The sequence below is a fragment of the Crocodylus porosus genome, unplaced genomic scaffold (assembly GCF_001723895.1).
Source record: "Crocodylus porosus isolate Cpor-Errol unplaced genomic scaffold, CroPor_comp1, whole genome shotgun sequence".
NCBI lineage: Eukaryota > Metazoa > Chordata > Crocodylia > Crocodylidae > Crocodylus > Crocodylus porosus.
The window spans coordinates 30,096,876-30,123,816 of NW_017728909.1; the positions used below are offsets into that span (position 1 = coordinate 30,096,876).

Sequence of the window (26,941 nt, forward strand, 5' to 3'; positions counted from 1 at the left end):
AGGTCGAACGGTCACAAACTGCTGCAAGACCGTTTCAGGTTGGATGCTTATCTTGCTGGGATCCTATGACCCCAGCTGACTTCCTGCCCTTTGGGCGGGGGGCTGGACTCGATGATCTTCCAAGGTCCCTTGTCTATGAAATCTATGAAATCTATACTCTTTTCCAAGACTTTCCCCAGGACAGAGGTCAGGCTGATGTGCCTCTAGTTTGCTGGATCCACTTTCCTCCCTTCCTTGAAGATAGGCATGACATTGGCCCTCTTCCAGTCATCAGACACTTCACCAGAGCGCCAAGAGCTGTCGAACATCCATGCCAGGGCTGAGCTAGGATGCTCGCCAACTCCCTGAGTACCCTTGGATGTAACCCATCAGGGCCAGCTGACTTGAAGGAACACCTTGAGAAGCTGGATACCTTCATGAGGTCAGCTTCAATGGAAGGCAAGGAATCTCCCTCACCCGGGCCTCCCTGACCCATAATGGGCAGGGCTGTCCTATGGGACTGGTGGAAAACTGACACAAAGTACCCATTTAGCAAGTTTGCTTTTTCCTGGGCGTCAGTTGTCAGTTGCCCCACCTGGTTTAGCAGGGGTCCAATGTTGCCCTTGCTTTTCCTCCGGCTCCCCACATATCTGAAAAAGGACTTTTTATTTTCCTTGATATTTGTAGTTAGCTGGAGTTCCATCACAGCCTTGGCTTTCCTGATTTGTTCTCTGCAGGTCTGGACCAGAGCAGAGTATTCCTCCTTGGTGGTCTTGCCAGTCCTCCATCTTTTGTAGGTCTTCCTTTTAAGACATAGGAGGTCCGCCAGTTCGTTGGAGAGCCAAGGCAGCTGCTGTGCCCTTTTGCTGCCTTTCCTCCAAGACGGGATGGACTTTTCTTGCGCATCCAGGATTGCTCCCTTGAGGAGCAACCACTAGCCCTTATACATGTAAAGACCTTGGTGTTGTCTTTATCATTTGTGTTTAAATGTCATCAATGTGCTGTTGTTCCTTCTGGTCCCCAGATGCAATGTGGCTGATGCATAGATGCCACTCAGTGTTGCACTGAAGGTATTGTGTCCTTTGTTGAATGTATGCTGAGGTATCCATAACTAGATTGCACAAAATGGAATCTCTTATGTTGCATTTCAGAATGCCCTCACCTATATAACTTGAATTCTTCATGGTAAAGCCTTTCAGTCACTGATGTTAGGAATAATTAATATAAAAAATACACATTTTCATAGACTTGAATTCCTGCAGATGTCTTTACTTCCTGTTACAAGTATAAAATTGTCTCTATATAGTTTGAATACCTTTAGTAGTTCTGACATCTGTGTGCTTGGGGCTGTGAAATGATGATGAGTGTTTTGAAATGGTTGGATCCAACAACTAAAGATAGTCAAATATGATTAAGTTGCTCTATACTAGAAACACCACCTATGTTTCTGTGCCAACTCTGGATTTTCCTTTTCTTTATATTTTGTTTAATTTTTAGTTATTTTAGCATTTGTGAAAGATGCAAGCCCTTGGGACTGATGTTTTCTCCAGGTCCAGCATGAGTAGGAGTAGGAGAACAATGTTTCCCCCACTCTCTCCAAATGTGTCTTGAAGCAGATTTGGCATCTGTAGGGTAGAGAAGACAATTCTGTGTCCATGTGTAGTGAATCATTGATCCCTTAGCTAAAACTATCAACTGCTATGCCAATGGAGGCATGAAAACTTCCATAATCAATCAAGCTATGTCTTGACATCTACACAGACACATCAGCCAGAACAGAATGCAGGCTGTGCTTGTTAGCATTTGAACTGTTCATGGAAAGATGGGTTTCTTGATGTCATAGACCCCTTATAACTTGCTCTGGAACATGCATTCAGCATGAAAATGTCTGCCTCTTCTGTGTTGTATGGTGCAATGCATGGTCAGCCTTTCCTACTGGAGATACCATGAAAGTTAATGGAATATAAACAGATCTTTAATTTTTAGTGCCTCTCCTCCTTTCATTTCCTGGTTCGAGCCAAAACTAAAATGGAAGAGCTGAAAATCCGCTTTGCAGACCATAGGTCATGCTCTGTTCTTAAAATATCATCCCAATGATGCCAACAAGGCTGCAAGTCAAAGAATATGGCCCTAGAGAAGCAAGTCCAAGCTTTTCAGTGCTGAAAAAAGTTTTCAGATGTTAGGCCCATAATTATTACAAACGTCCAGCCAAAATTGAGTGGCTGAACATCTGTTTGGCAAATGCTTCATATGGAGATACTGGTGTTCTTTGTCCAGGCTTTTTCTTTTGGAATGATTTAGGTGATAAAGATGCTATTTTTATAGTGTATGAGGTTAAAGATTAGCTTCTAATAGAACATGATGGTCAGAAAGGTAGTTATGAAACACAAATATGACAGGCTTTTATGGATGAATTACCTTCTTGGACAGTCCAATAGGTCCAGGTAAAATTCAGGTCTTGCAACATTAGACTCTAAAGCAGGCTTGTCCAACATATGGCCCGCGTTCCCTCACCATTTCATCTGGCTTGAGGTCCTTTGCTCAGGACAGGCGAGGAGTCCTGGCACCTGCTCCGTGCTCCACAGCGGCGGTGGGGCAGTGGCGAGGTGAGGCGGGCAGGGCTGGCCTGCAGGCCCCAGCTGGCAGTGAAGGGAGGGGAACTGCTTACCCCTGCGGGGCCAGGCTCATCATGTGAGCCGGGTCCCGCTGCCCCGAGGGCTGCGCGGCACGGGGCTGCCCCAGCTGCACCTGACTAGATGAGCTGAGGACAGCACCTTTGTGTGGCCGGAGGAGCTGCAGCATGGCCCGTGCCCTGCCTGAATGCATGGTGGATGGAGGCACCAGGTAAGTTCCCACGCGGAGCTGAGGGTACCTCAGGGCCAGGCCGGGGCTGGGGGGAGCATGGTTTCCTGAGCCGGGCTGGGCGGGAGGCAGGAGGAGCCTGGCTCAGAGGCACTCTATGTCCAGCCGCCTCCTTGACAGTTCAGATCCTGCTAATGTAGCCTGCATGGCTGAGTATGGGGGTCTGTATCCGGTTGCTGGTGTCACAGGAGCACTGAGGTGCCCTGTTCTTAGAAGTGGAGAAGTGGAGCTGCCAAGCTCCAGGGGCAGCTCAGGTGCTGGTTGCTGAGGCAGCCGGGCGGGCCATGTGACCGGAAGGGGGCAGGGCCGGGCCTTTATAAACAGCCCAGGCCAGAGCCTAGGGGGCAGTTCCCTTCTGGCAGCCGCAGGAGCAGGAGCTCTGCGGGAGAGCAGAGCTGATGATTGCAGCATGACCACCTGAGCGGCTACGGCATGGTTAGAGAGCCAAGGAAGCGTAGGCCATATGTTATAAGCCAGAAGGCTTCTTGTTTGTTATGTTGCAGCTGTTTGGGTTATGGTTTAGTTATTGTTATACCGGAGGACCGGGTGAAGCTGTAGGGGAGTGAGGAGGCCTCGTGGGGCTCCCCAGTAGTTTGGGGGTTCCCGGTGCCCAGCAAGGGCACAGAGAGCGGTGCCAGGGTGGCACAGCGTTGGGTGCTACAGTGGGCACAGCGGGCGAGCGCCGGAGAGGCGCTCGGCGTGTGGGGGTTGAGTCCCCAGCCCGAGAGGGGGCGAGGAAGCGCGGGGAGCGCGGCATAGGCCCCAGAGGGAGTGAGGAAGAGCGGGGAGCATGGCATAGGCCCTAGACGGGGCAAGGAAGCGTGGGGAGCGTAAGACAGGCCCCAGTGGGGCATTGCCTGGGCGAGGCTAGCCCAGGGGTGCCGATAGAGGGGTGCAGGCTGCGTGACAAGCCCAGAGGCGCCAGTAAAGGGGACACAGGTTATGCGGCAAGCCCAAAGGGGGCCAGTAAAGGGGCGCGGGTCCCAGGACCAGCCCAGAGGCACCGGTAAAGGGGCATCAGGTGCGTGACCGGCCCAGAGGCGCCAGTAAATAGGGCACAAGTTTCACGAGCAGCCTGGGGGGTGCCAGTGAAGGGGCGCCAGGCGCGTAATAAGTCCAGAAGTGCCTGAGAGGGGCGCCGGGGCGTGACGAGCCCAGGGGTGCCTGAGAGGGGCGCCGAGGCGTGACGAGCCCAGGGGTGCCAGAGAGAGGCACCAGGGCATGACAAGCCCAGGGGCAGCCAGAGAGGGGCGCTGGAGGGCAAGGGACCTAATAACGTCCAGGGCAACTGCGAGGCTTGGGGCGTGCTAAAGGGGAGGTAGGAGGCATGCATTGCCCATAAGGCTGGGGGTGTTGGAGCACCCCACTGGGAACGGAGGCAACACCAGCGCGGTGTCTAAGGTGAGAGTAGGCAGCCTCCCATACTGAACTTCATAACAGCAAAGACATGTCGGGCAAGTTGAGGGGGCTGGATCACCTTAATTGACACAGCAGGGGGCGCTAGCGAGCTCACGGCCACTCGCAGGCCCCACTCCGTGACAGCTGGCAGGGAAGATTCATGTCCAGGAGCACCCGTGCTCCTGCTCCCACCTCCCCCCCCCCGACACGAGTCCGTGCCCTGTGCTGCCGGAGCAGCCCCGTGCGGGAGGCCAAGCAGCAGCCACTGGCACTGCTGGCCCATGCCTGCCTCTTCACTCGCCCATTTGAAGCTAGCCCCACTGCCCTGCCCTGCCCCACAGCAAGGTGGCACCTGCTCCCCTGGCCAGTCTCCCCCTGGGCACTGCAGCTCTCGGGGCCCAGCCATCCACATGCAAGGCCCCAAGGGGGCCGCTTCTCACATGCTGCTGGGAATGGGAGGAGTCCGGCTGGGTCTGCACTGGCCAGCAGAAGCAGCGGTGGAGCCGTGTGCCGCTCAGGACAGGACGAGCCTGCACCAGTCAGTCCCAAGTGGCACACGGCTCTGCCGCCGCTTCTGCTGGCTGATGCAGACCTGGCTGGCCTCCTCCCGTCCCCAGCAGCACCTGGGAAGCTGGCTTCAGCTGCATGCTGCTTTTCCTGGCCGGTGCCAACCCAGTTCTGCCCAGGTGGGTCCTGCAGCACCATGTCAACCTGGGCATGGCACTGGCAGGCCGGGTGGGCCCCAGGTCAACCCCGGCCTGGCCCCGTGGCTTCTCCAGCACCAGGTCAACCCGGTTATAGCCAAGTGGCTCTTGCATGCCATGTCAACCAGTACCATGTCAACCCCTGCAACTTCATTGGTGGTGTCAAAGGTCATGTGACGTCACTTCCTGATGTGATACCACTTCCTGTGAGGTCTTCGAATATGGCTTACCGGCCCACTGGGTAACAAAAAGTTTGTGATCCGGCCCCACATTCAAAAAGGTTGGACACCCCTGGTCTAAAGTCTGTTTTTGCCATCTGTTTTTGTTCTTCTGTTGGGAACTTCCTGAGATGCTCTAATCTCATACACTACATTTTCTTGGCTTCTGCTTCTTGAACATCAAGATTTCACAGACTTTACTCTTTTTTTTTTTTTCTATTTTCACTAGCAAATATTTTTTCTAGATAATCAGAAATACAACGCTTGGGTATACTGAGAGCATCAATTTGCATTCAAACTGTTTCTTTGCCTAGTACTTGTACTTGCCCTGTTCTTTGTAGTAGTTCCTCAGTACCAGTGCCCAACAATGAATTACTGTATGTACTCAGCTGTAAGATTAGGTCCCCCACTCCCTATCAGCATGGGGAAAAAAAGTACCTCATCTTATATCTGCATATGTCATGGAGTGAGGAACAGGTAGCTGCTGTGGTTTGAAAATGGAGGCAAGGGGTAGGCAACCTGTGGCATGGGGCCGTCTGTGCTGGCAAAAAGTTGCTGCGCTCCTGATCTAGGCAATGGAAAGTTGGAGTGCTGCTGTAGCCATGATGGTCCAGGAATATGTAAGAACCAGGGAAGGGAAGGGGTTGGTGATAGTTTTTACTGGACCAGCTACATAGTTGAGAGAGATGAGACAAAATTTCAGGCACAAAATGCCCTTCTCCATCTGAGGAAAGACACTTTGTGCCTAAAAACTTGTCTAAAATCTTTCCCAACTCCCCAGTTGTCCAACAAATTAAACGGCCAAAAAACCCTTCCTTGTACACAGTGGAACTCAGAGATGGTCACTTCACTGTCATCTAAAGGATGTGATAGATAAATCTACTTGGAAGAGTATTTTTGTAGCAGTTCTGGATAGTAGATAAATAGCACTATATGCTTAAAGAAACTGAAGCAGGACAATCCTGCCCAAGTCCAGAAAAGTAGTTAGTGTCAGAATTAGAAGTCTGAGCTCCTTCTTTTTGATATGATCCCTTCATCACACTTTTTACGTGTTCCTTAAATTGCCTGTGATCATAGATCTAAAACTAAGTGTTAAGCACATAAGGTGCATGGACATAAGACTTATGATGATCTTTTTGATCACTGTGGTTCTTGCAGGACCAATTCCATCACCCAGATTAAATATAGGAACTCTTAACAGCCTGTCAAACTGGCTTTGCTGAATGTGGGCAAATCAAGAAAAATGTAGGGTCATTTTCAGTCTAAAAAAGGAATGGGGGACCTGATTTCCCCTCTTGTTTACCCAGACAAAGATCAGGTGTAAATTGAAAATCAGAGTAAGATAGGAGAGATTCAAACCCCAGCTTTGTAAGGGTTTGCCTATATTAACCTTTTCATTATAAATGAGCCATTTGCTCTAAGTAGCCAGGACTACTTAGCCAAGATGCACCATGACTCATGCCCATTTTCACACTTTTTCTGCTTCTGACTATTTGTATTTGTTGTCAGAAAAGTACTTTAAAAATCATAACTCCATGCTGTCATGATGTGTTTCTGCTAACAGTGCAGGAGGTGAATGAGTCATTTAATTCCATGTACTTTAGGGCACTATAAACATAGACTTGGCCATTTTACATAATTATAGCTTGTGGTGGTTGCTGAGAAAATGGTGTAATTATAAAATTATAACACTGTTCTTGAGACCTGTCCAAGTAGAAACCCTTCCGTCATGTGCTGAGGTATAAATAGGATGCTTAGTGTTTCAGTTCTTTTGCATAAGACTGACCAAATAGAACCAAATGCTTTGTGATGTGCCATTGTCAGTTGTACAATACCAAATTATTAAAGTAAAAGCCAGAGAGATAATTGGTCTAAATGCTGCCTTTGTTTATCTCTGCAAACTATGTAGAGAAAAAATAGGACAAAATGGAGATAGCCATGGGATGTGAGGCAGAAAAAAGTCTTGAAATCTGTATCATTAGAGGCAGTGAATCCTGCATTATTCATCCTGGAATGCAAGGTAATCAGGGCAGGGAAAGTGTCTTACTCTTTAAAGCCCAGTGTAAACTTGTCGCACTGTATAAATTATTATTACTTAATAGTTAATGTTTTCAGAATATAAATGGAATTTCCTGACTGGCAGTGGATGATATCCAACACATCAAACAACAAGGCATTGGTGTGAGAAACTTTGGAGTAATAGCTTTAGCTTTGAAAATTCCCATTCTTTCTTACTTCCCAAGGCCTGTGGCCACCTACTACACCATCTGCCTCACATTCCTCACCTAAAAAACAGTGTTAATGAAGACGGCACACTTATTAGCTGCAAAACACATTTGAGATGAAAGATGTTACATACATGCTTGCAGAGGCTTGTTTGTATTAACTGCTTTCTCTGTCTGAAATTGCTGGAATTTGTTGATCTTAACCTTGTCTTCTGATACCAGAAAGTATCATATTTACCCTAATCCAAGACAACTTTGAATTTAAGACAACCCCCCATTAATTAGATTCTATACATGGTAAATTACAAATGTGTTATAATTTTCCATGACTAAAATCTGCTTATTGGAGGGTCATCTAAATTTCGTGCTCCCCGCTCCCTTCATATTTCAAGTTTTATAGTTTCTAGGGTCAGAAGAAACCTGAACAGATCATCAAGTCTGACACCCTGCCCTGGGCAGAAACGAGTGCTGGGATCACAATAGCCCAGCCAGATATCTATCCAACTTCCTCTTGAAGACCCCCAAGGTAGGGAGAGCACCACCTCCCTTGGGAGCCCATTCCAGAGCCTGGCAGCCCTAGCCGTAAAGTAATGCCTCTTGATATCGAGCCTGAACCTACTCTCAATCAATTCGTGGCTGTTATTCCTTGTTATCCCAGGTGGTGCCCAGGAGAACAGAGCCTCACCTATTTTCCACTGGTCCCCTCTGGTGAGTTTATAGACAGCCACTAGGTCCTCTCTCAGTCTTCTTTTGTGGAGGCAGCAGATTCAGTCCCTTTAGTCCATCTTGGTAGAGCAGGCCTGCTGCCCTCTGACCATGCAAGTGGCTCTCCTCTGGACCCTCTCAAAGTTAGCCACATCCCTCTTGAAGTGCGGCACCCAGAACTAGACACAGTACTCAAACTGCAGCCTGACCAGTGCCACATAGAGGGGAAGGATCATCTCCCTGGACCTGCTTGTGATGCATCTGTAGATGCACGACAAGATGCGGTTAACCTTACTGACTGCTTCCTCGCATTGGTGGCTCAAGTCCATCCTGGAGTCAACAATGATTCCAAGACCCTTTCAGCCACTGTGTTTTTGAGAAGGGTATTCCCCAGCCTATAGGCGTGTTGCAGGTTCCTTCTCCCTAGATGCAGCACCTTGCACTTGTTGCACTGAATTCCATCCTATTCTAATCCTCCCACCTCTGTCATCTGTCTAGATCTAGCTGGATTCTGACCCTCCCCTCCAGTGTGCCTTCTTCCCACATCTTTGTGTCATCAGCAAATTTGAACAGCGTGCTTTCCACGCCCACCTCCAAATCGCTGATAAAGATGTTAAATAGCACAGGCCCAAGGACCAAGAATAGCACAGGTCCGAGGACCGAGAAAAGCAACCCTGGGGGGCAGGTGGCCAAACCCCCACCCTTGTGCCCACCCATACATGTGCCTGTATCCCACTACCTGCCCCTCACATGTCCCCCTATGCCTGGCTATCTGCTGTCTGCCCCCCACCAAATGTCCCCCCCTGCCTCCTTTTCTTCCCATTACTATGCCCACCTCCCTTCTGCTTGTCCATCCCCATCCTTGGTGCCAGCCCTGCAGCCCCCCTGCTGCCTGCCTTCCCCCTAGACACTTGCCCCTTCCTCCCCCACCAGTTACCTTCTACAGAGGCTCTAACTGTGGCTCCAGGGCAGTCAGTGATGGCAGCCCCATTCCTGGCTCCAGCCCAGCTCAGGAAGGCGGAATCATTAGTGGTCTGGAACGCAGGCTGCACAGTCCCCCCATGTGTCCCTGTATACTGTAGGTCTTCCCTGGAAACCCCATCACACTGTCTCTTCCATGAATTCACCTACATCACCAAATGATCTCTTCTATGCCCTCCACCACACAAGCCAACCTGACCTAGGGCAGGCAAAAGGTCAGCTCTGACTTTAGCCTTAGCCCCAGGCCTAGAGCTGAGGCTGCAGCACCTGCCTGCTCCAGGCCAGTCCCCAAATCTGAGATGGGTTCCCCCCGCCTCCCTTGCTGACTGGGTTGGGAAACTTCATCTTGGATTCAAGTAAATATGGCAAATCTCTGACTTTTACCCCTTCTTACAACACTAGCAACTTTGCTCTTCCTCGTGGAAAGGGTGACTATCTCCTTGGGAGCTTTTGGTTGGAGTACTACATCCAGAAACAAAGAATCTGAGGACTTTTGCCATCTTGTGCTCTCCCTGCTGACCTCGCCTTGTATAGTCACTGGTAACTAAGAGTATTCAGCTCTCTAGAGTAAAATTGGCAACTGTGGATTTTCACAGAGAGAGAGAGAGAGTAAAAGGAAAGGTCAGCAGAGGATACAAAAAAAAAATTTGAAATGAGCCTTGGAAGCCACAAAAGACTGAAGTTTACTCTACAAGTCTACTCACTGTACTTTACCCACAGCTGCATGATCCAAATTTCTTTTGCATATGAAACATCAAATATAATATGAAATGAGACTGAATCTGGAAACATGCTTCTGGCCACTCAGCACTATGCAGATGTACAGAAACCTGTAGACACACCACCAAATCATGGGAATTAAGGGCCTTATTGTACATTAATTTTAGGCAGCTCCTGGAGCTCTAACCCCTGGATTGTCCACACATTAACACACAAACCTAGTCTTAAGCACACTTCAGAGGACTTAAAGTTATGCCACTTCAGGGCAGGTTTCTTTCTGATCCATCTTACCCATTACTGTGTGGCCTTTCCCCACAGATGAGCTGCCTAAGTTGCATTCCTCCAGCTTCCCAGGATGCTGTGTCGCCTTCCCCACCCTCCTGTTCTATATGGACAAACTTTCCACCCCCTGAACTCTATGGCCCAGGGGGTGGTTGTAGCACCAAGCCAACTGCCCCTCCCATCTCCAGGGTTGTGACCTTCCCAGGGGTGCAATCCCATGCAAATAGCCCACAGAGCCCATACCAGCCAGCCAGGGCGCAGGGCATGGGCAGGGCCAGGAGTGCAGTCTAGGGGAAGGGGGGAAGGATAAGGTAAGGGGCCAGATTGGGCCCCCCATAAGTTGGGGCTTCCTTCCCAGGGCAGGGACAGTAGCTCCCCCAAAAGTGCCTTCCCTTACTGCTCCCATGTCCCAGCCACCCCAGGAAGTACAACCAGCACCCCCCAGACCCGAATCCCAATTTATTAAAACTTCTTTAAGTTACTTCCTCTTTATTTCTTTTTCAATTCTTTTCTTTCTTTCCACTCCCTTTTTATTTTATCCATTAGTGTCTGACTTCTTCCATTCACTGCCCTTCCCCGACCCCCATTTCCTTTCCACCTACCATTTTATTACCTACCCCCATCACATTAACTCTTCTCCCAGTTTCATATTCCCACCCCCATGCCATCTCTCAAACCCCTACCTTGAGCAGGGATAGGAGCCTGCCTAGATTCACCAGCCCTGTAGTGGCAACTCACAGCTGTAGCTCCTAGTTAGGTCCCTGTTCACCAGTTGTCTAGTGGCAAGTCACAACTGTGCAGATGAGGGACAATCAAAGAAGGTTTTTAGCCTTAAGGCAGGAACGGGCAATTATTTTGGGTGGAGAGACACTTAACAAGGTTTGGCCCTGCCCATTAACAGTTGCCCTGCCCCCTGGTTGCCATCTTGGGGGTGGAAGTCCTACCCCTAACCCCTGACCTTTGCCACCAGAAGGCCTCCCATTGCCCTCCAGAAATGCTCCTTTTGGGGTGGAGGTGGGGGTTTGCTATTTTAAAACCAGAAAAAAAAACATACACTAAAAGTCAAACACCTACTATAACATATTTTAATTTTATTACAAATAAAAATTTGATTTGTGTTTGCATACTGTATATAGAGGTGATTGCATAATAATTCAAAAGTTAATCCTTAGTCTTGTATATTGTGGAGTGGAGGGCGATGTGTGTATGGTGGGGCTTGGGGAGGTGTATGTGGGGTGGTTAGTGAGGGGGAGTCACTGTGTGGGGGGGACATGGGGTATATTAGGGGTTGTGTATATGTTGGGGCATGGTGTGGGTGTGTGGCATTTGTAGGATGTTAGGGGGGTTAAGGGGATGTAAGGACCTCCCCACACTCCCCACATGGTGCAGCAGCTGGTGGGGGTGATGATGCCCGGCACCAGCGCTGGTGCCCAGCAGTGCACAGCAAGACATGCAGCCCCTGCAGGGCCATCTCTATTGCCAGCGCTCCCTGCACAGTCCCCCATACTCCTGTGTGGCACGGGAGTGAAGCCCCAAGCTCTGGTGCTGGCTGCTTTCCCTGCCCCCTGTTGTGAAGGCAGCCGGCACCAGCGCATGGGACTTTCCTCCCATGCCACACCATTGCAGGGGCCACATATGCATGGCAGGGAGCACTGACAATAGACAGCCCAGTGGGGGCTGCGCTTCTCGCCACAATGTGCAGCGCTGGGCAGAGCCGCACACCGCTGGGCACAAGCACCCTCACCTGCAACTGCCACTGCTGCCTGTGGGGCTGCGCACCATAAAGAGAGGGTGGGGGGGCGGGGGCCCTTACATTTCCCCCCCCACTTCATACCCTCATGCTGCCCATCCAAGCTCTGTGCTGCAGCCACCCCTCTGGGCACAGGCTCTGCACTGGTGCCAGGTCCACGTTCCTGCCCAGCTACAGCTCTGCCCCCACCCTCGCCACTTCCCTACCTGGTGGCTGGAGCAAGAAGGTCGCCAGGGAAGCTGAGCAGGTCCTTAATGGCTGCAGCAGCAGCCCTGCGTGAAAGCTGCATGCTGGCCCGGCCAGGCTCTTCTGTCCACAAGGGTGGCAGCGAGGTGTAACAGGGCATGTGTATATGTGGGTGCCTCACTCCCTCCCTCATGAGCAGAAGGGATGGGTGGGGTACAATTCATTGCTGGGCACTGTGGCCCAAATGAAAGTGCGTGGTGGGCCGGATTCAGCCCACAGGCCAGATTTTGTCCATCCCTGCTCTAAGGTCTGACTGCTGCAAACTCCAGCTAGCACTATCATTGATCAGTATGTGAGCAATGTGTAACAAGGCTCTTTAAAGTGGAGGGCTAGGCCATGTAGTCTGTCTCTCTTGCAGTAAACACACTGCTTCTCTTCATATATTCTCTGATGTGAAATTAGGCTCAGTCCAGCCTAATTTTAAATGCCTGCTGCTTCCTTTAGGATTTGGAACTGTCTAAAAAACCCCAAACTAATATTTTTTTCTCTCCTTTAGTCTTTACATACTTCTGAGTTTTACTCTTGGTTAAATAAAAAAAAAAAGATCATAACAGCAATTAAGTCATCCTGGGCCATATTGCATATACACCAGATTAAATTTAGATAAAGGTGCCATTGTTATTTTCTTTCACACTCACAAATCCAGCTGGACCCAAGGCGGCAATAGGCATGTACATGCAACACCACAGTAATTGATTTCTATTCCTTTGATTGTATTTGACTGAACATCTCTGTAGGGTGTTTGTGTCATGATTATGTTTAGAAAGGAGATGTTGCTGATTTAGCTGGCAGCATTTTTACATTGTAATAATTAGGTTCTGTAATGCAGTGCTTTAGAAGCACTGGTATGATAAGGAGGATATTGCTTTAGAAACACTATTCAAGGAAAAATCCTTAGTAAGGCCAAGAAGCCTTTTCAAGACAAGGACAGACCTGTTGACAAATATGTTTTCTTTAAATGCCTAAAAGGAGCAGCTATTAGAAGCATTTTGCAAAAAGTAAATGAAAGGAAAAAATTAGACATACAATCAATTTGAGGACAGGTTTGGTTGGAAACGGGCATTTGTTACTGTTCATTTTTGTTTTTTTCCTTACAGTTTTATTGGTTCTTTCTGTAAATTAAGCTCAAGATTAATTGCACTAATAACATTCTGAATTACTGAATCAATAAACATCCATGCTAACCTGAGTATCAGAGCTGTGTCAGGCCAGCAGCAGTGCACAGGACAGCGGTGGCTACTGAGTCCCCATGGCGGCAGCTATTTCTGTGCACACTCTCCCTCTTCGCACACCATGGCAGCACTCAGTTACAATACTGACTATTATGCTAGCTGTGTAAAAAGCAAAATTAAACCGTTTGGACCTGAGAGTTATGAATGGTACAGTCAGTTCTGGATAACCCAGATAACATCATAAAGCCCCCAAGAACAGATAAAAATGGGAACCCTACAAAATCCATTGTCTAACTCCGGGGCGGGCAATTATTTTGGGCAGAGGGTTGCTTACTGAGTTTCGGCAAGCCATCGAGGGCTGAATGACAGGCAGCCCAGGGCAGATTAATATTATTTTTCTATATTTTTTTAGGGGCCCTGCGGACTGGATAGGATGGCCTGGTGGGCCGCATCCAGCCTCTGGGCCACAATTTGCCCACCCCTGGTCTAACTTGTTAAACTCTGAAACTGGGAAACATGTTTCCATTTAGAAAAGATGTGGGTAGAAATTTGCAAACTATTTTCAAAAAGGCAGGTGCTACGACCCTGACCTCTGTTGCTGTGGCTGAAACATGCTGCCCATTCCCTGAGCTACCACAGGCCAGATCCAGTCTCTTCGTGGGCTGGATTCATCCCACAAGCTGTAGGTTGCCCTCTCCAGTATTTGGCTACCTAATTAAGAGTTAATGACAAAAATAATGGCAGTTTTGAAATCTCATCTGTTGTTGCCCAATATAGTTTTCTTTCCTTTGGTACATACCTCAAAATAAGTTGTCTTGATAAGGTCCTTTCAGAGGAGGCTGTTAGTGATAAATAAGCCTCCATTAGCTTAAACCCCGAAACACGAAAAGGTAATGGAATGATTTTGTTTTATATAAAAACAACTGCTGCAAAGCTTGCAAACAGAGAAAGCAGTTACTTTGTCTGCTTTTTGGTCTGACATTTAAGAGTGTAGCCAGGAAAGTCTGAATTGAAAATATCAGCATTAACCACAATGGGAAATTTTATTAAAGGGATCTAGGGAGGGCTTTTTGTTTTGTTTTTCGAATGCATTGAGCATTTGCCATTAGAAAGCTTCCAACAGACTGTTATTCTGTAGAGACAGGGCTAATGAAAGCAGCAGCTTTCACTAAAAGGAACTCTGAATTCTTTGCCGCTGAACACAGGTAGCCTTTGAGGTGTCTAGTGTGCTCCTGATGTGAAAGATCTCTAGACAATCCTTCATAGGATTTTTTGCCTGTCAGTCAGATATTATCATCCACATAAACCAAGCAATCCTGGTTTTGGTGAATAGTTCTGATGCTGTTTCTGTACTTAAATATTTACAGATGTCAGAAGTAGCTTGAACAGTCAGAAATGGCACTGTCCCTATTTATAACAGGGTTGATTTTATTTTATTTTTGGGGGACCTACGGAGGTATGAATCAGGAGTACCACCACTGAAGCTGTAAGTGGTAAGAATGCAGTCTGATTCTGGTCCAGTGTCTCCATCGATTGCCCAGATGAACTGTTCATTTCTCCTCTCACCTTATGAAGCATGAGGGAGGTCCTTTGCTCAGTATGGATCTTTTTTCTGATCATTTTAAATTCAGAGCGAGTTTCATTAGTAATTATTAATACGTAGCTATGTATCTTTTGCACCCTGGACCTTGCAAATTCATAGACAGAGCTCATAGAAGCTCAGAGAAGAACATAGTCATGGTAGGAGAGGCCCTGTGTGTGCCATGGTATGGAGATGTGCTTGTATCTATGCAGCTGAGGGGTCTTTTGAAAAGATACTATCCTCCCAACACAATGAATTGGGAGCATCCTTTAATGTATGAAACATGTTCTTCTATGATGCTTTGTACAATTTAATACTCATTTTTTGTAAGTACCTCAAATACATTTTTACCTAAATGTGCTTTCCTTTTGATCACTGCTGGCCTCATTTTTAACCTAAGCTCATCACTCACCTTATTACGTTTTCACCATCTAATTTGATTTAAAGGGAGGTTTTTAATGCAGTGTGCTCATTACATTGTTAATGTTTCCATTAAGCTTAGGATCTCAGCAAGGAATGTGTTGCCTCATCTTTCAATTTTGCTTCCTGCTTCCTCCACTGCCATCTTCTTAATTCCCCATCTATTTTCGCATTTCCGCATCCCTGATTTTTGTGCTGCCTTCTATGTGCAGAATGCTCTCTCCATGTCTGTTAAAACCAAGCCATCTCCATCCCCTCATCCATCTTCTGCCTGCCTCTTTTCCTTCAAGATGCAAAGTAACATTAATTTAGGGTAAGAAGTAAAAATCAAGTTTATCAGGATCATCATGTATATGCCTCACAGAGTAACCTGGTGGCTTCACTGTTGAAGCACTGTGGTACACTGGTATATCTGCGTGAATTAACGAATTCTGTTTTGATTTGTAAATAACATGGTTGTGGTTTCGAGGGAGGGGGACAGAGGTGTGCCCTTCTTTTTCTCTGTTATCTACAGCAAAAGCCGTGTTATCCGGCACTTTACCATACAGAATGCTCCACTAGCCGGCATCTGTCAATGCAAATCTTCCTTCCAAGGGACGCGGCAAAAGTGAAGTCCCATTTCTGGTTTCGCCACCACTTCTTCCGTGTGGACCACAGCCCGGGGCAAAGCAGACTGCGCAGGGCCCCCCCTCCCTGTCCCCTGGCACACTGATGCCAGGGAGTGAAAGCCTGGGTGCACCAGCCACGGCATATTTGATTAACCGGCATATTTGATTAACTGGCATCCCCCATTCCTCCTGGGTGCTGGATAACAGAGTTCTTACTGCAATTCCTTTCTATTCTGTCTTCTCTTCTTTGCACTCATCCTGCTTATGCTGTCACATGTCTTCCCCCAAAATCCTATTCCCCTTCTACTTTGTTTCTCCTCTTACTTTTTTCTTCATTTATCTTCTAGGTCCATTTTGATTATTCCCCTTTTCCACTGTCATATATTTTGGCTTCCCCACCTATTAACATTAATTTTGCAATGCATTCCCCATATTCCATGTTTCTCCCACAAAAACATCTCTGTTGTGGCCTCTCTGACACTACTGTGTAAATATTTGCTGCCATCTACTGCAGATGTGTAAGTATTGCATCTATGGAAGTAAACTGTGCTGACCAATCAGGGTATTGTCCTTAATAAAATACAGAAATCTTATCCAACATTGTGCATGCTTATGAGTGTTTTTTTGCATCCAAGACTAGCTTGACCAGTTTTCAAAGTCAAAGATTGAAATCCCTTCCTAGCATGGGAAGGAGGGATTTTATGTCTTCTTCAGCAGTCCCTCACAGTTGAGGATGATAGTCTTCCATTACTATCTTATCTCTATGCTAAAGATGGCTGATGAAGCCTATCTGGGATCATACTGCAGCTTGGACATGTGTTTCCATGTGGAGTGGATGGTACTGGATTCTTGACTTGGTCCACAACACACTGTTTCTGCCACTCCCACTTTTCTACCTCCTGTTGTCAGTTATGTATGAAGGGTTCAGACAGGTGCAGGATGCATTTAGGTTAGGAAAATGTCAAATCAAGAGGGAGCCCAGCTAACTGTGCTGGTTCCACAGTCAAGGCATCAGGACTGCCATGAACCTACAGTCCAGTTAGCTAAGAAGTCTTCCTCCAAGAAGACACCTGAGAGAGTTTTATAGCTAGGAAATTAAAACATCACTGCCTGGATCCTGGGGACTTGGAAACATGGGATTTAGCATTGGGATTTAACTGGTGTACACAGAGTCTACTGTGTTCACCAGTACTCTCCCAGTGGAACAAGAGACTGGTATCCACTCAAAGCCGGAATGGAGCCACTTGTAAACCCTTGCTCTTATCTCCCAGTATCCCCACCTTGTTAGTGAGTTTATGACACTCTCTGTGGTGAGTCTGCATCCACATAATCATTTGGGTATGGTCTGGGATGGGTTTTTTTTAATCTCCTTGCATCACCTATCACATTTTCTATTGCTCAAAAGTAAAAAATACTAAAGTAGGAGGTATCTTTTGAATAAATAAGTTATTTTTCTTCCTAATTAATTGTATGCCTTTTCTCCTAATAAACATATATATGCTTTTACACTTATGTAGTGTAAATCTAAAAGTACACATATATGCCCCAATACGTAATGACCTCAGTATAGTGCAGAATACTCCTTTATAGTTTAATGTCATTAGAATAAAGAACACTTAATCCCTTTTAAAAAGTCCTCAGCAGGCAACTAATTCCAGGAAAATAATCTTACCAATAAATAAAGATGTAACCTAGCAGAGCACCTTTAAATCTACCAATTCAGATCTTAATGTCCAGCTCAGTAGCTTTCAGTCCTCCCCTAGAGTATTTGTGCTGGGGTATGATGAAGTCTTTGTAGAACAGAGCCTCCAAATGGTTACACTTAAAAGCATTCCCAAAAGTATCAGATGCCCTGCACAGTAGCTCAGTACAAAGGAAGGCAAGGATTCTTTGTATTTGCTTTTGGTGCCACAAGGGGAGTTCTCATGCTCAGGTCCTGCATGGCCCTGGTGCATATAGCTAAAATAAAATCCCAAACAGTATTTCTACCCTGATTTTTTTTTTTTTTTTTCCTACCCTGATTCCTATTTTCTGTTCATAGAGGGCTTGGAAATGGCCACTTTGGGTTAGAAACAGAATTAACAGCAGGCACTCTCTGCTTGCTTGCTCTTGAAAAGCGTTGTTCATCCTTTGTACTGCCTACTCTGTGCTCTCCAGATGCACCCTCATTCATCCTTTTATCAAAGTATGATCATAAATGCTCCCAGGAAGTACCAGCCTAATATATGGCTTGACTACAGTAATTGTGTGCAATGCATGAATGTTCTACTGGTATTTTTTGTAGAAAGGATTCAATTTTCATTGATAAAAAGGCATGAGTGCCCACATCCCCATCTCTCCTAGATATATAATTGCAACCTGAGTCGCTCACTATAAGATCAATTAGGAAATAATTGGAAATATTTTTGTTTCCTTTTGGTGCCCCTTCTGGTTCTGTCTTAATTGTTTATTTGTCAGCTTTGGGGGGCTATTGGAAGTTCCTGCCTGCTGCACAGGGGAGGCATGAGTGGGTGGGAGAGGACATGTCACAGGATCCAGCCCTAGGACTGAAGATATGGGGAAACTGTGCAAAAGCAGCAGGGGCTCAGTTGCTTCAGGGTAGGTCTGTTCCTATCAGTTGTACTCTAGCTTTGTGCAGGAGGATGTATTGTCAGGAGAGGAGCTGGCCCTAAAGGAAAGCACATTTGGCTATTGTTCCCTTGTTATCTGAAAGTGTCAGATTCCTGTTTTGACAGTGGTATTTTTCTTTTTTCATTCTTCTTAATTAGTCACTCCACATAGGGAAGCTGTTAAACATCCCTAAGCAACTCCCCACATGGTTGAAGCCAGCAGGATTTGTTAAGGATCTATTTAATCCTGGTATAAGGTTGGAAAAGTATTTCCTTAGGCAAACTGATCTCTGCTTCAGTGTTTTGCTTCAATTCTGTGAGCAATGAAACCTCAGTTTTTAAGCTAATAAGCTCTGCTTTCTTTCTGCTGGGCATGATTCTGCATGGGGACCTCTTCCAACATGAATTTACATACACAAAAGATGTTCAACCTCTCCACAAAGAGGAAGGAGGTTGACTCAGCTGTACTGTTATCCATCCATGCTGGCAGTTCAACTTAGAGCACAGGTAGAGATAGACTAGGAAGGGATCTGCTGTGCTAGTACTTTTATCTCTGCTTACCTCGCCTGCAGGGAAAATTCCAGCTTTCTATATGTTTCACACTCACTTAATTAGTAGAAGCCTGTGAATATTTAAAAAGGCCATCCATTGGCAGCAAACCTTGTTCATTTCTCTAAGCAGCCTTAAAGGAATTAGAGTTAGGATCCAAGAAGCTGTTCTCCTGGTATCCAGCATAATAGAAATCATCCTACATGTATGGCCTACTTTAGGATACACAGTTCTCACAAAACAAATGATGTAATTTCTGTTGATATGAGATTTGCCTTGGGTACCTTTTGGTTTAGTAGCCTGTCTGAGAATTGTTTCTGTTGAGCTATAGTTGTAGTATTACATTTTTTCAGTGATTATACAATTTAGTAGGGTTAAAATTGAGTGAGAGGGAAAATACTAAACTGGTGACTGACTGACTGATAACTGTAAGAAAAAGAGGTGACACACTTGCATTCTAATTTGTTTCCATAAACCACACCATTATTTTTGCTACTGTTCTGGCAGAGCTACTTGCAGCTGAGCCAGAGCCCAGACCATGGCTAATCTGTGGTCATAACAAAATAAAAAACAGACTTTGAAGAGCTTTTTTTGGTTGACTTTTATGCCATCATTGTAATTGTACATTTCTACATACTAGCCATCTCCAAAGGCAAACCTGGGAATTTTTAACTTGCTCTGCTCTATAGTTATAATAGAAATGACATATCCAGTAGGGAGTTGCGTGCAATATTATTTCTTCCGATACTGGATCCAAATATTTAGCCAAGTTTCAGATGTTACAAATTATTGTAACTGTCTATTCCTGAATGTTTTTGCTGACAGTACACTGGTCAAACAAGAAAACATCAAATGTGTGTCATTGTGTTGTTTGGCTTTTAAATCCCCATTTTGAGAGCCTTAGAGATTAGTGGCTATAACCTTAGCTTTCAGTAGCCTAATCCCTATTTCTTCATGCCTAACTGAATTTCAGTTCAGTTATTGTTTTCATTTATCACATTCTGGTACAGTGTGTTCAAGAAAGAGAGTTCATGCAAAGTCCTGTAAAATGCTGATAATTTATTTTTTTATGGGAAGTAAAAAATTCTCAGGAGATTTGCTTAGAGTGCCAAGCATTATACAAGTCAAATTCACAATGTTTCCCGTGGTCATAAAGACCCACTGTTACAGAACCTGGAAACTTGACACAGAGACTGGAAGTAATTGCCTAGAGAGAATTTTTGTTCCAAACTCTGGCACTGATCATAAAAAAACAAAGACATAAATTACAAATCTGGAAACTGAAAGTATATGGACCATAGGAAAATTCCTTTCATGCAGCAGCATTGTAGACAGGAGAAAGGGGAGGGGGCATTTATTAACTAAATATATTGATGCCAGTTTCCTGAAAAGATATTGATTATATCTCTTGTCCGTGTTTGGGTAACAATGCCTGGCAGGAAGTATTTGCATCAGTTTTAAATGTTAGAACTTCAGTGTTGACATCCAAAAGCACTTGATGCAACATCTGCTTTTGTTTTGTGAGTATTCTGCTTTCTCATGATTGGATAAGCACCACAAACTATGGGTTTCTCCATCTAGACTTTATTAAAAGGTGAATATGGAACCTCTTCCCCACATGGAGTTGAGCTACTATAGAGCTGCTAAGTCAAAATAAATATAACATAAATCTGAGACACCTATAGGTGGACTGTCCAAGGATCCCAGAAGGGTTTTATCAGCGTCTTACAGTTTTCCAAAACATTTACTTCTTTCATTGAAATGGCCATTTTTGTTCCTGATTCACATAGATGAGAAATAAGGAAAGTAAGGAAGACTATTTTTTCTTTGTTTATAATATCAGATGTCTATGAAATGTGGCAGACTACTGTCTTATTGAGTGCATGTGCTGTGTAGTAGAAACAGAGCTATTCTTGTCTCTGAAATAGGTACACATGAGTACCCCCCCCCCGCTTTTTTTCCTCCAAATAAGTTTTTAATTAAAAAATCTTGTAAGTTTAAATTTTCACGTTGGTGCAAACTTCTGTAAATCATCTAACTTTTAGAGGGTTGTGTTCAGCAGTTTCAGAAAATAATGGCCTTTTAAAGATGCCTCAACTTTAGCACCTAAACTTATCAGTCACTTGAAAACTGAGTATAATACTGTGCAGATATCCATGCAGTGTAAATACTGGCATTTAAAATATATAGTTGTGTTTCATTGTTATTGTCAAGTTCTTTGATTTTAGGAGCTTTTATTAAGGTAAGGCATGTTTATTTACATTTGTATGACAAAAATGTTTTTAAGTTTTGGATAACTATGTTTGAGAAGCAAAATATATGGAAGTTGCGTGTTTCATAATATTCCTGAGACATTCCTGCTTTCAGTTCTTTGTAAGCGGAGAATTTTGTGGCATTCATGCCACTTGCAGACATTCAAATTTTACTTTTTCTGCTTCACCACAGCTATCAGCTGCTCTCCTAAGACAGCTTTTTACGTCAAGAGTGACTGGTAGATCATGAAATCAGTTTAAAGATCAACAGCAAATTAACATTAAATTAAAGATTTAGAAAATCAATTATATCATGAGGATTGAGGATTCTTTCCTAATGATCTTGCTGAACTCAGAAAGGGAAACCAAGAGCTTTTGATACTTATTTTCTCAGTGGTTTTAGGCAAATCTATCAGTGTCCCTGTTTCCCTGCGGAGAAATTTGAGGCAACACTACCCTTCTACATACCTTGAGCAAGTCCTGCACACGTACATATGCTTCATTAATATTACCATCTTGTTTCCATTATAATTTTTCTCATCATTTCTCATTAATTCTTGACATTAATTGCAGTGTTCATGTAATGGGTCTGTGTCATGTCTATATGATGGAGAATGGTAATTAAAAGCACTGAAGCACCATATGGCAGAATAAGGCTGCCACAAAAATTAGGATACGTTCACACTATAGTGACTGAATTGTCTTGTAGACCAGGGGTGGGCAAAGTACAGCTCACAGACCAGCCTGCCAGCTAATTGCATCCATCCAGCAGCTCTTTGCATGGGGCCGAGCCCCGCCTGCTTCTGCTCAGGACAGCCCATGCCACACTCCCACCTGCACCCGCCAATGGCCTCAGCCCTAGCCCACACATGCAGCTTTCTGGTGGGGCTGCTCCCGCTGTGCCCAGTTACTGCTCGGCTCCTTCTCATCCTCCTGCCCCTACTGCACTGCTCTGGCAGCAGGCAGTGTGGGGAAGCAGGAGCAGATGTGGGGACATGTTCTGGGGACTGCAGGCCTGGGGTAAGGGGTGGATGGAGTTGCAGCCCCCAGTGCACAAGGCTCCAGTTCCAGCTCCCAGCCACCTTTCACCCACTCAGCCACCCAGTGTGATGAGTAGTTCTGTAGCTTAGGCAGCACAGAATTTGGTGCAGGGTGCCAAAGCCTAAGAAGTGAGGTCTGTGCCTAGACAGACATCATACATAAATCAGTTTAAGTAATCAGAAACTGGTTTAAAACTGTACCAGAACAGATGTTCAGTGCACATAAACCAGTTTGAAAATGGCTGAGATAAACCTGGTTGAATGTAGTATCAGACTTAACTGATTTGGGTCAAACCCACTTATGCAATGTCTGTCCCAGACCCCTTGCTGGTTTAAGTTAAACCAGACTCCCCCAGTACCCCTGCATGTTCTCTGGGATGGGCGGGGATCTTCTCCTCCACAGTAGGACTGGCCCCTCCCCTCTGCTTCCTGGCTGGAGCTCAGCAGAGACTGCAGACATCTGCCTGGCTTCCCCCTGCTCCCCCTCCCCACTCCTTGCTAAGCAGGGATTACCCCATCCCCTCTGCCTTACACAAACACCTCTCAGCATTAGGTAGCAGCAGACCACATGCTGTGTATGGTCAGTCCATGCTATGAGAAACGAGACAAAGGCAGAATCAACAGGTAGCTGGTAATGTCTCTGTGTTCATTTTTTTTCCGTGCCGGGCTGCTCAGAAGGGAGGAGGGTCCCTCTCTAATCAGAACGTCTTGGCGTGGCTCCCTTAGCTCAGCACTGTGAAAGGGAATGGAGAGTTGCCCTAGCGCACCCCACCCTCCAGCTTCTAGCCTGAGCCACTTCAGATATGTGCCTGCATTTCTGGGATGTCTGTGCACTTACAAACTGATTAAGCCGAGCCAGGTTGTACTAACTTGCAAAAATTGAATCGATTCAGACTCAGGCTTTTTGAACATCTGCCCCTAGCCTAGGGGGTTATCCCATGCTAAACTACATTTGCCATGGCTAGACTGCTACCAATACCTGGTGAGGTAACTCTTTTGAAGCTAGCTTGGATATTTCCCTACTATGTTGCAGTCGCAGCAGGGACTGCAGTTCAAATTCTGTCTGTGCATGTAATAATACATATAATGTGGAAATATATTTTTTTGACTTCAAGATGACCTTATTAGACATGGATTTAAGTAGAAAAGCCTGGCTCCACAAAGTCAGCGGTAAAGCTAGTGTTTCATATTCCAGTGTTTCCATGTATCAGATCCAAATGTTGGATTTATCCCACTGGGGATATATGTATTGTATGCAACATGGGTATGTGAATTCAGGTTTGGAGGGTGAACACATTACAGTTTAAGGCATGTTTGCAACAGAAGTCTTTATTTTGGCTATACTTCAGTGAGTACATTATTGTATATATAAACAACTGAAGGAAAAGTTTAGTTGTTGTTAAATTGTAGCTGAGGATTTCAGCACCATGTTTCTCTTGTCTCACGTGTTTTATTCCATTTGTCTCCTTTTTTTGTTCCTGCTCTTCATTCTAGTTCCTTTGGGTGAACCACAGATCATTAAGTGCAGATCACCTGAGATGGAGACATTTTCTTGCCATTGGACTGATGGAGATGTTCACAACCACACTGCTCCAAGAACAATGCAACTGTTGTACATGAAAAGGTAAAAAATCATACGAAACAAGAAACCCCCCACAGTCCAGCATTTCAGTGTGCCTAATAGTGACTGCATTGCTCATAAGAACACAGATATTTTCATGTCATAGAACAGACTGAAAAGGCACAGTATAAGAGCATGTTTTACAATCTTAATTGTCAAATGTCTTGCAGTGGCTAATAGTGATTGTGGCAAATGATTAAACATGGGAGGAATTAGTCTTAATAAAAGCAGGTCTGAGCTGTGTATATGTGTATATGTAGTCAGAACATTGGCAATATATATATATATGTATGTATTTAAATTACTGTGTTGTCTTTCTAGGGGTGATGAAGAATGGAAAGAATGTCCTGATTATGTAACTACTGGAGAAAATAGCTGTTACTTCAATACATCTTACACCTCTGTTTGGATACCTTATTGTGTTAGACTTGCCAATGAAAATAAAGTGTTTGATGAGAAATGTTTCAGTGTTGATGAAATAGGTAATTTTTTTCATGCATTTTAAGCTGCTTTATTTTTTTCTCCTGGTGTATAGATTTTGTTTACTGTACCTTTTTGCATTAATTTTGGAGGTCTGTATATTTAAATTCTCAGTGCAGTAAGATTAACCTTAAAATGCAATCTGCAAAATGGGACAGCATTAGGAAATACTATCCAAGTTGGAAGAATACATGCATGATAAAGGCTAATGTGTAGCTTCTTTTTAAGATGCATTAGGAAATGATTCAACAAGTCAATGAGCTCCCTTTTCAAGTTTAAAATACCACTGCTTTCTCAAGTATGTTGAAATGTGTCAGTCTGAAGCCCTCACGCTGAATCATCAGTTACAGATAATGCATATTTATGTTCTACATGAGCAAGGAGGTTGTTTCAAAGCTGCAAATTTTGGTTCCTTGATTGGTTCCAAATTGGATTAAGAGATAATAGGATAATTACAGCATCATTTGTACTCTGAAGCAATAGAGTTCTTAATTTAGTTTTTGTGAAGACTATGACCTTTTCTGAAATAAATTAACCACTTCTAACTTTTGGGCAACCTGTGTCTCTTACTATGCAGTTGAATGGTTTGTTAATCTGTTGGCTTCAAAACTGTATTTCATTGCCATCCAGAGGCCATAGACTTATCCTCACCAGGAGGTCAAAGTAACATATGAATCTTACACATTACTTTAATTACAGCCAATTAAGTTGATTACAATTATAGCAGTCTAGGACTAGGGCAACATACAAAGTGCATTATGTACCCTCGTCGCTTCTCGGCCTTTTTTAGGCTAAGATCATGTGTAGTTTCCTGGCTATAGGTTCATATTCATTGCAAATTGTCGTGTACATAGAAAGGACACTGTAGTACTATTCCGAAATTGATGTTAACAAGAATCAACATATGTGGGCTGCCCTGTAGTTCAGTTAATAAATAAAACACATTTTACAACAAGCTTTGCGTAATAGTCTTGGGAGTGAGAAGTGATGGAAATGTGGGAAGCAGGGGGATCCTTTGTGTTCTGGACCAGTGAAAAACTGTCGTCTGTTTGAGAATAAATTATGAGAAAGTCTGAAGTTCTCTGTGGAGACCAAAAACAGAACTGCTGCAATGCCATAAGGAATTTTAGTTGAGATTGTGAAAAAACAGATTTAAACTGTAATGTTCTGTGAATGATCCTGGAGTCCCAGCACAGGGAAAACTCCCTTGGATTTCAGCCTAACAAGGGTAGTTTTATTTTATTTGTTTGCAGGGGGAGGGGAGGGTCATTTCCTTTCAAATGCACATTTCAGCAAAAATTAGCTATAAAACACAGGTGGAATAAATCCATTGACTATAAAGAACAAGTGGGTGGTAGCATTAGCATTAACTTTGGGAACAATTTTTGGTCCAGAATTTCGAAATTCTGGAACATAAATCTGATTTTCCAAAATAATGCATTGTCCTGACCCCTGTAAAACCAATATATATTTTTATTATTGAGTTCACTGGGGCCAGGGTTTCACCCTGGAATCAGCAGGTGTGGGCCCTCTAAGTTTCATGTTGAAAATGTCTTCCTCAAATGAAATATGCCTTCCTTGTATCAACTCTTTAGTAATGTTGATGACAACTTTTAGGTTTAGACTGTAATTGCCATAAATGAAATCAGGAACAGTGTTTGGGAAGAATACTGGTTTCAGGCTGAGAACTGGCTGTTTTATTTAAACAAACACTCTGTTTATACAACAGTACTACCTGATCCCCCTATTAATCTCAACTGGACTCTACTTAACATCAGCTTAACTGGGATCCATGTGGATATTCAAGTAAGATGGGAGCCACCACCAACAGCAGACGTTCGTAAGGGATGGGTTACCCTGGAGTATGAGCTGCAGTACAAAGAAGTAAATGATACAAAATGGAAGGAGGTATGAAGGACATTTTTATGTAATAATTATAATACCTTAGGGCAGGGGTGGCCAACCTACAGCATGCATGCCACAAATGCCACAGAAAACTTTGGTGTGTGGCATATGTGACCCAGGTGCCTCTATTTCCAGCATTTAAGGCACGAACTCTATCAGGTACATGTCTAGGGGGTGGGAATGAGAGTGGCACTTCAGGAGGGTTGGGGCTAAACTTGTGGCATGTTAGCCAAAAAGGTTGGCTACCACTGCCTCAAGGCTTCTCTTGTGCCTTTCTCAGGTGTAGGGAGCATCTATTAATTAAAGCACATTACACCTTCATGTCAAGGCAATCGTTCTAGACTAAAGTTGCCTTACATCTAGAGGTGCACCAATAGATCAGTCTCAAATAGTATCAGCAGCGATAAAAGGAAAATTGGCACTATCGGCAATCAGCTTTTTTTTGGCTGACGTGGCCAATAATGTTGCTGATAAATGCCATGTGCATGTGTGCAACCTCAACGCCACACACAGGTGGCCAGGAGTGCAGCCCAGTAGCATGGAAAGCAGCGTCCAGCTGGTACATCTGTTGTGGGGGCAGGATCGTGAAGGAAGGAAGAGGTGTAGGGGGTGCAGATCAAGGCCCCTGGAGTG

General features: G+C 45.0%; 1 protein-coding gene across 1 annotated transcript in view; it reads left to right on the forward strand.

Annotated features, from left to right (window-relative positions):
• GHR (growth hormone receptor) overlaps positions 1-26,941 on the forward strand; it is a 176,812-nt gene that overhangs the window by 140,019 nt on the left and 9,852 nt on the right. The window contains exons 4-6 of the mRNA XM_019532011.1: positions 23,797-23,926; positions 24,245-24,405; positions 26,133-26,311. Coding sequence (XP_019387556.1) covers positions 23,797-23,926; positions 24,245-24,405; positions 26,133-26,311 — 470 coding nt within the window. The remainder of the gene's footprint in view (positions 1-23,796; positions 23,927-24,244; positions 24,406-26,132; positions 26,312-26,941) is intronic.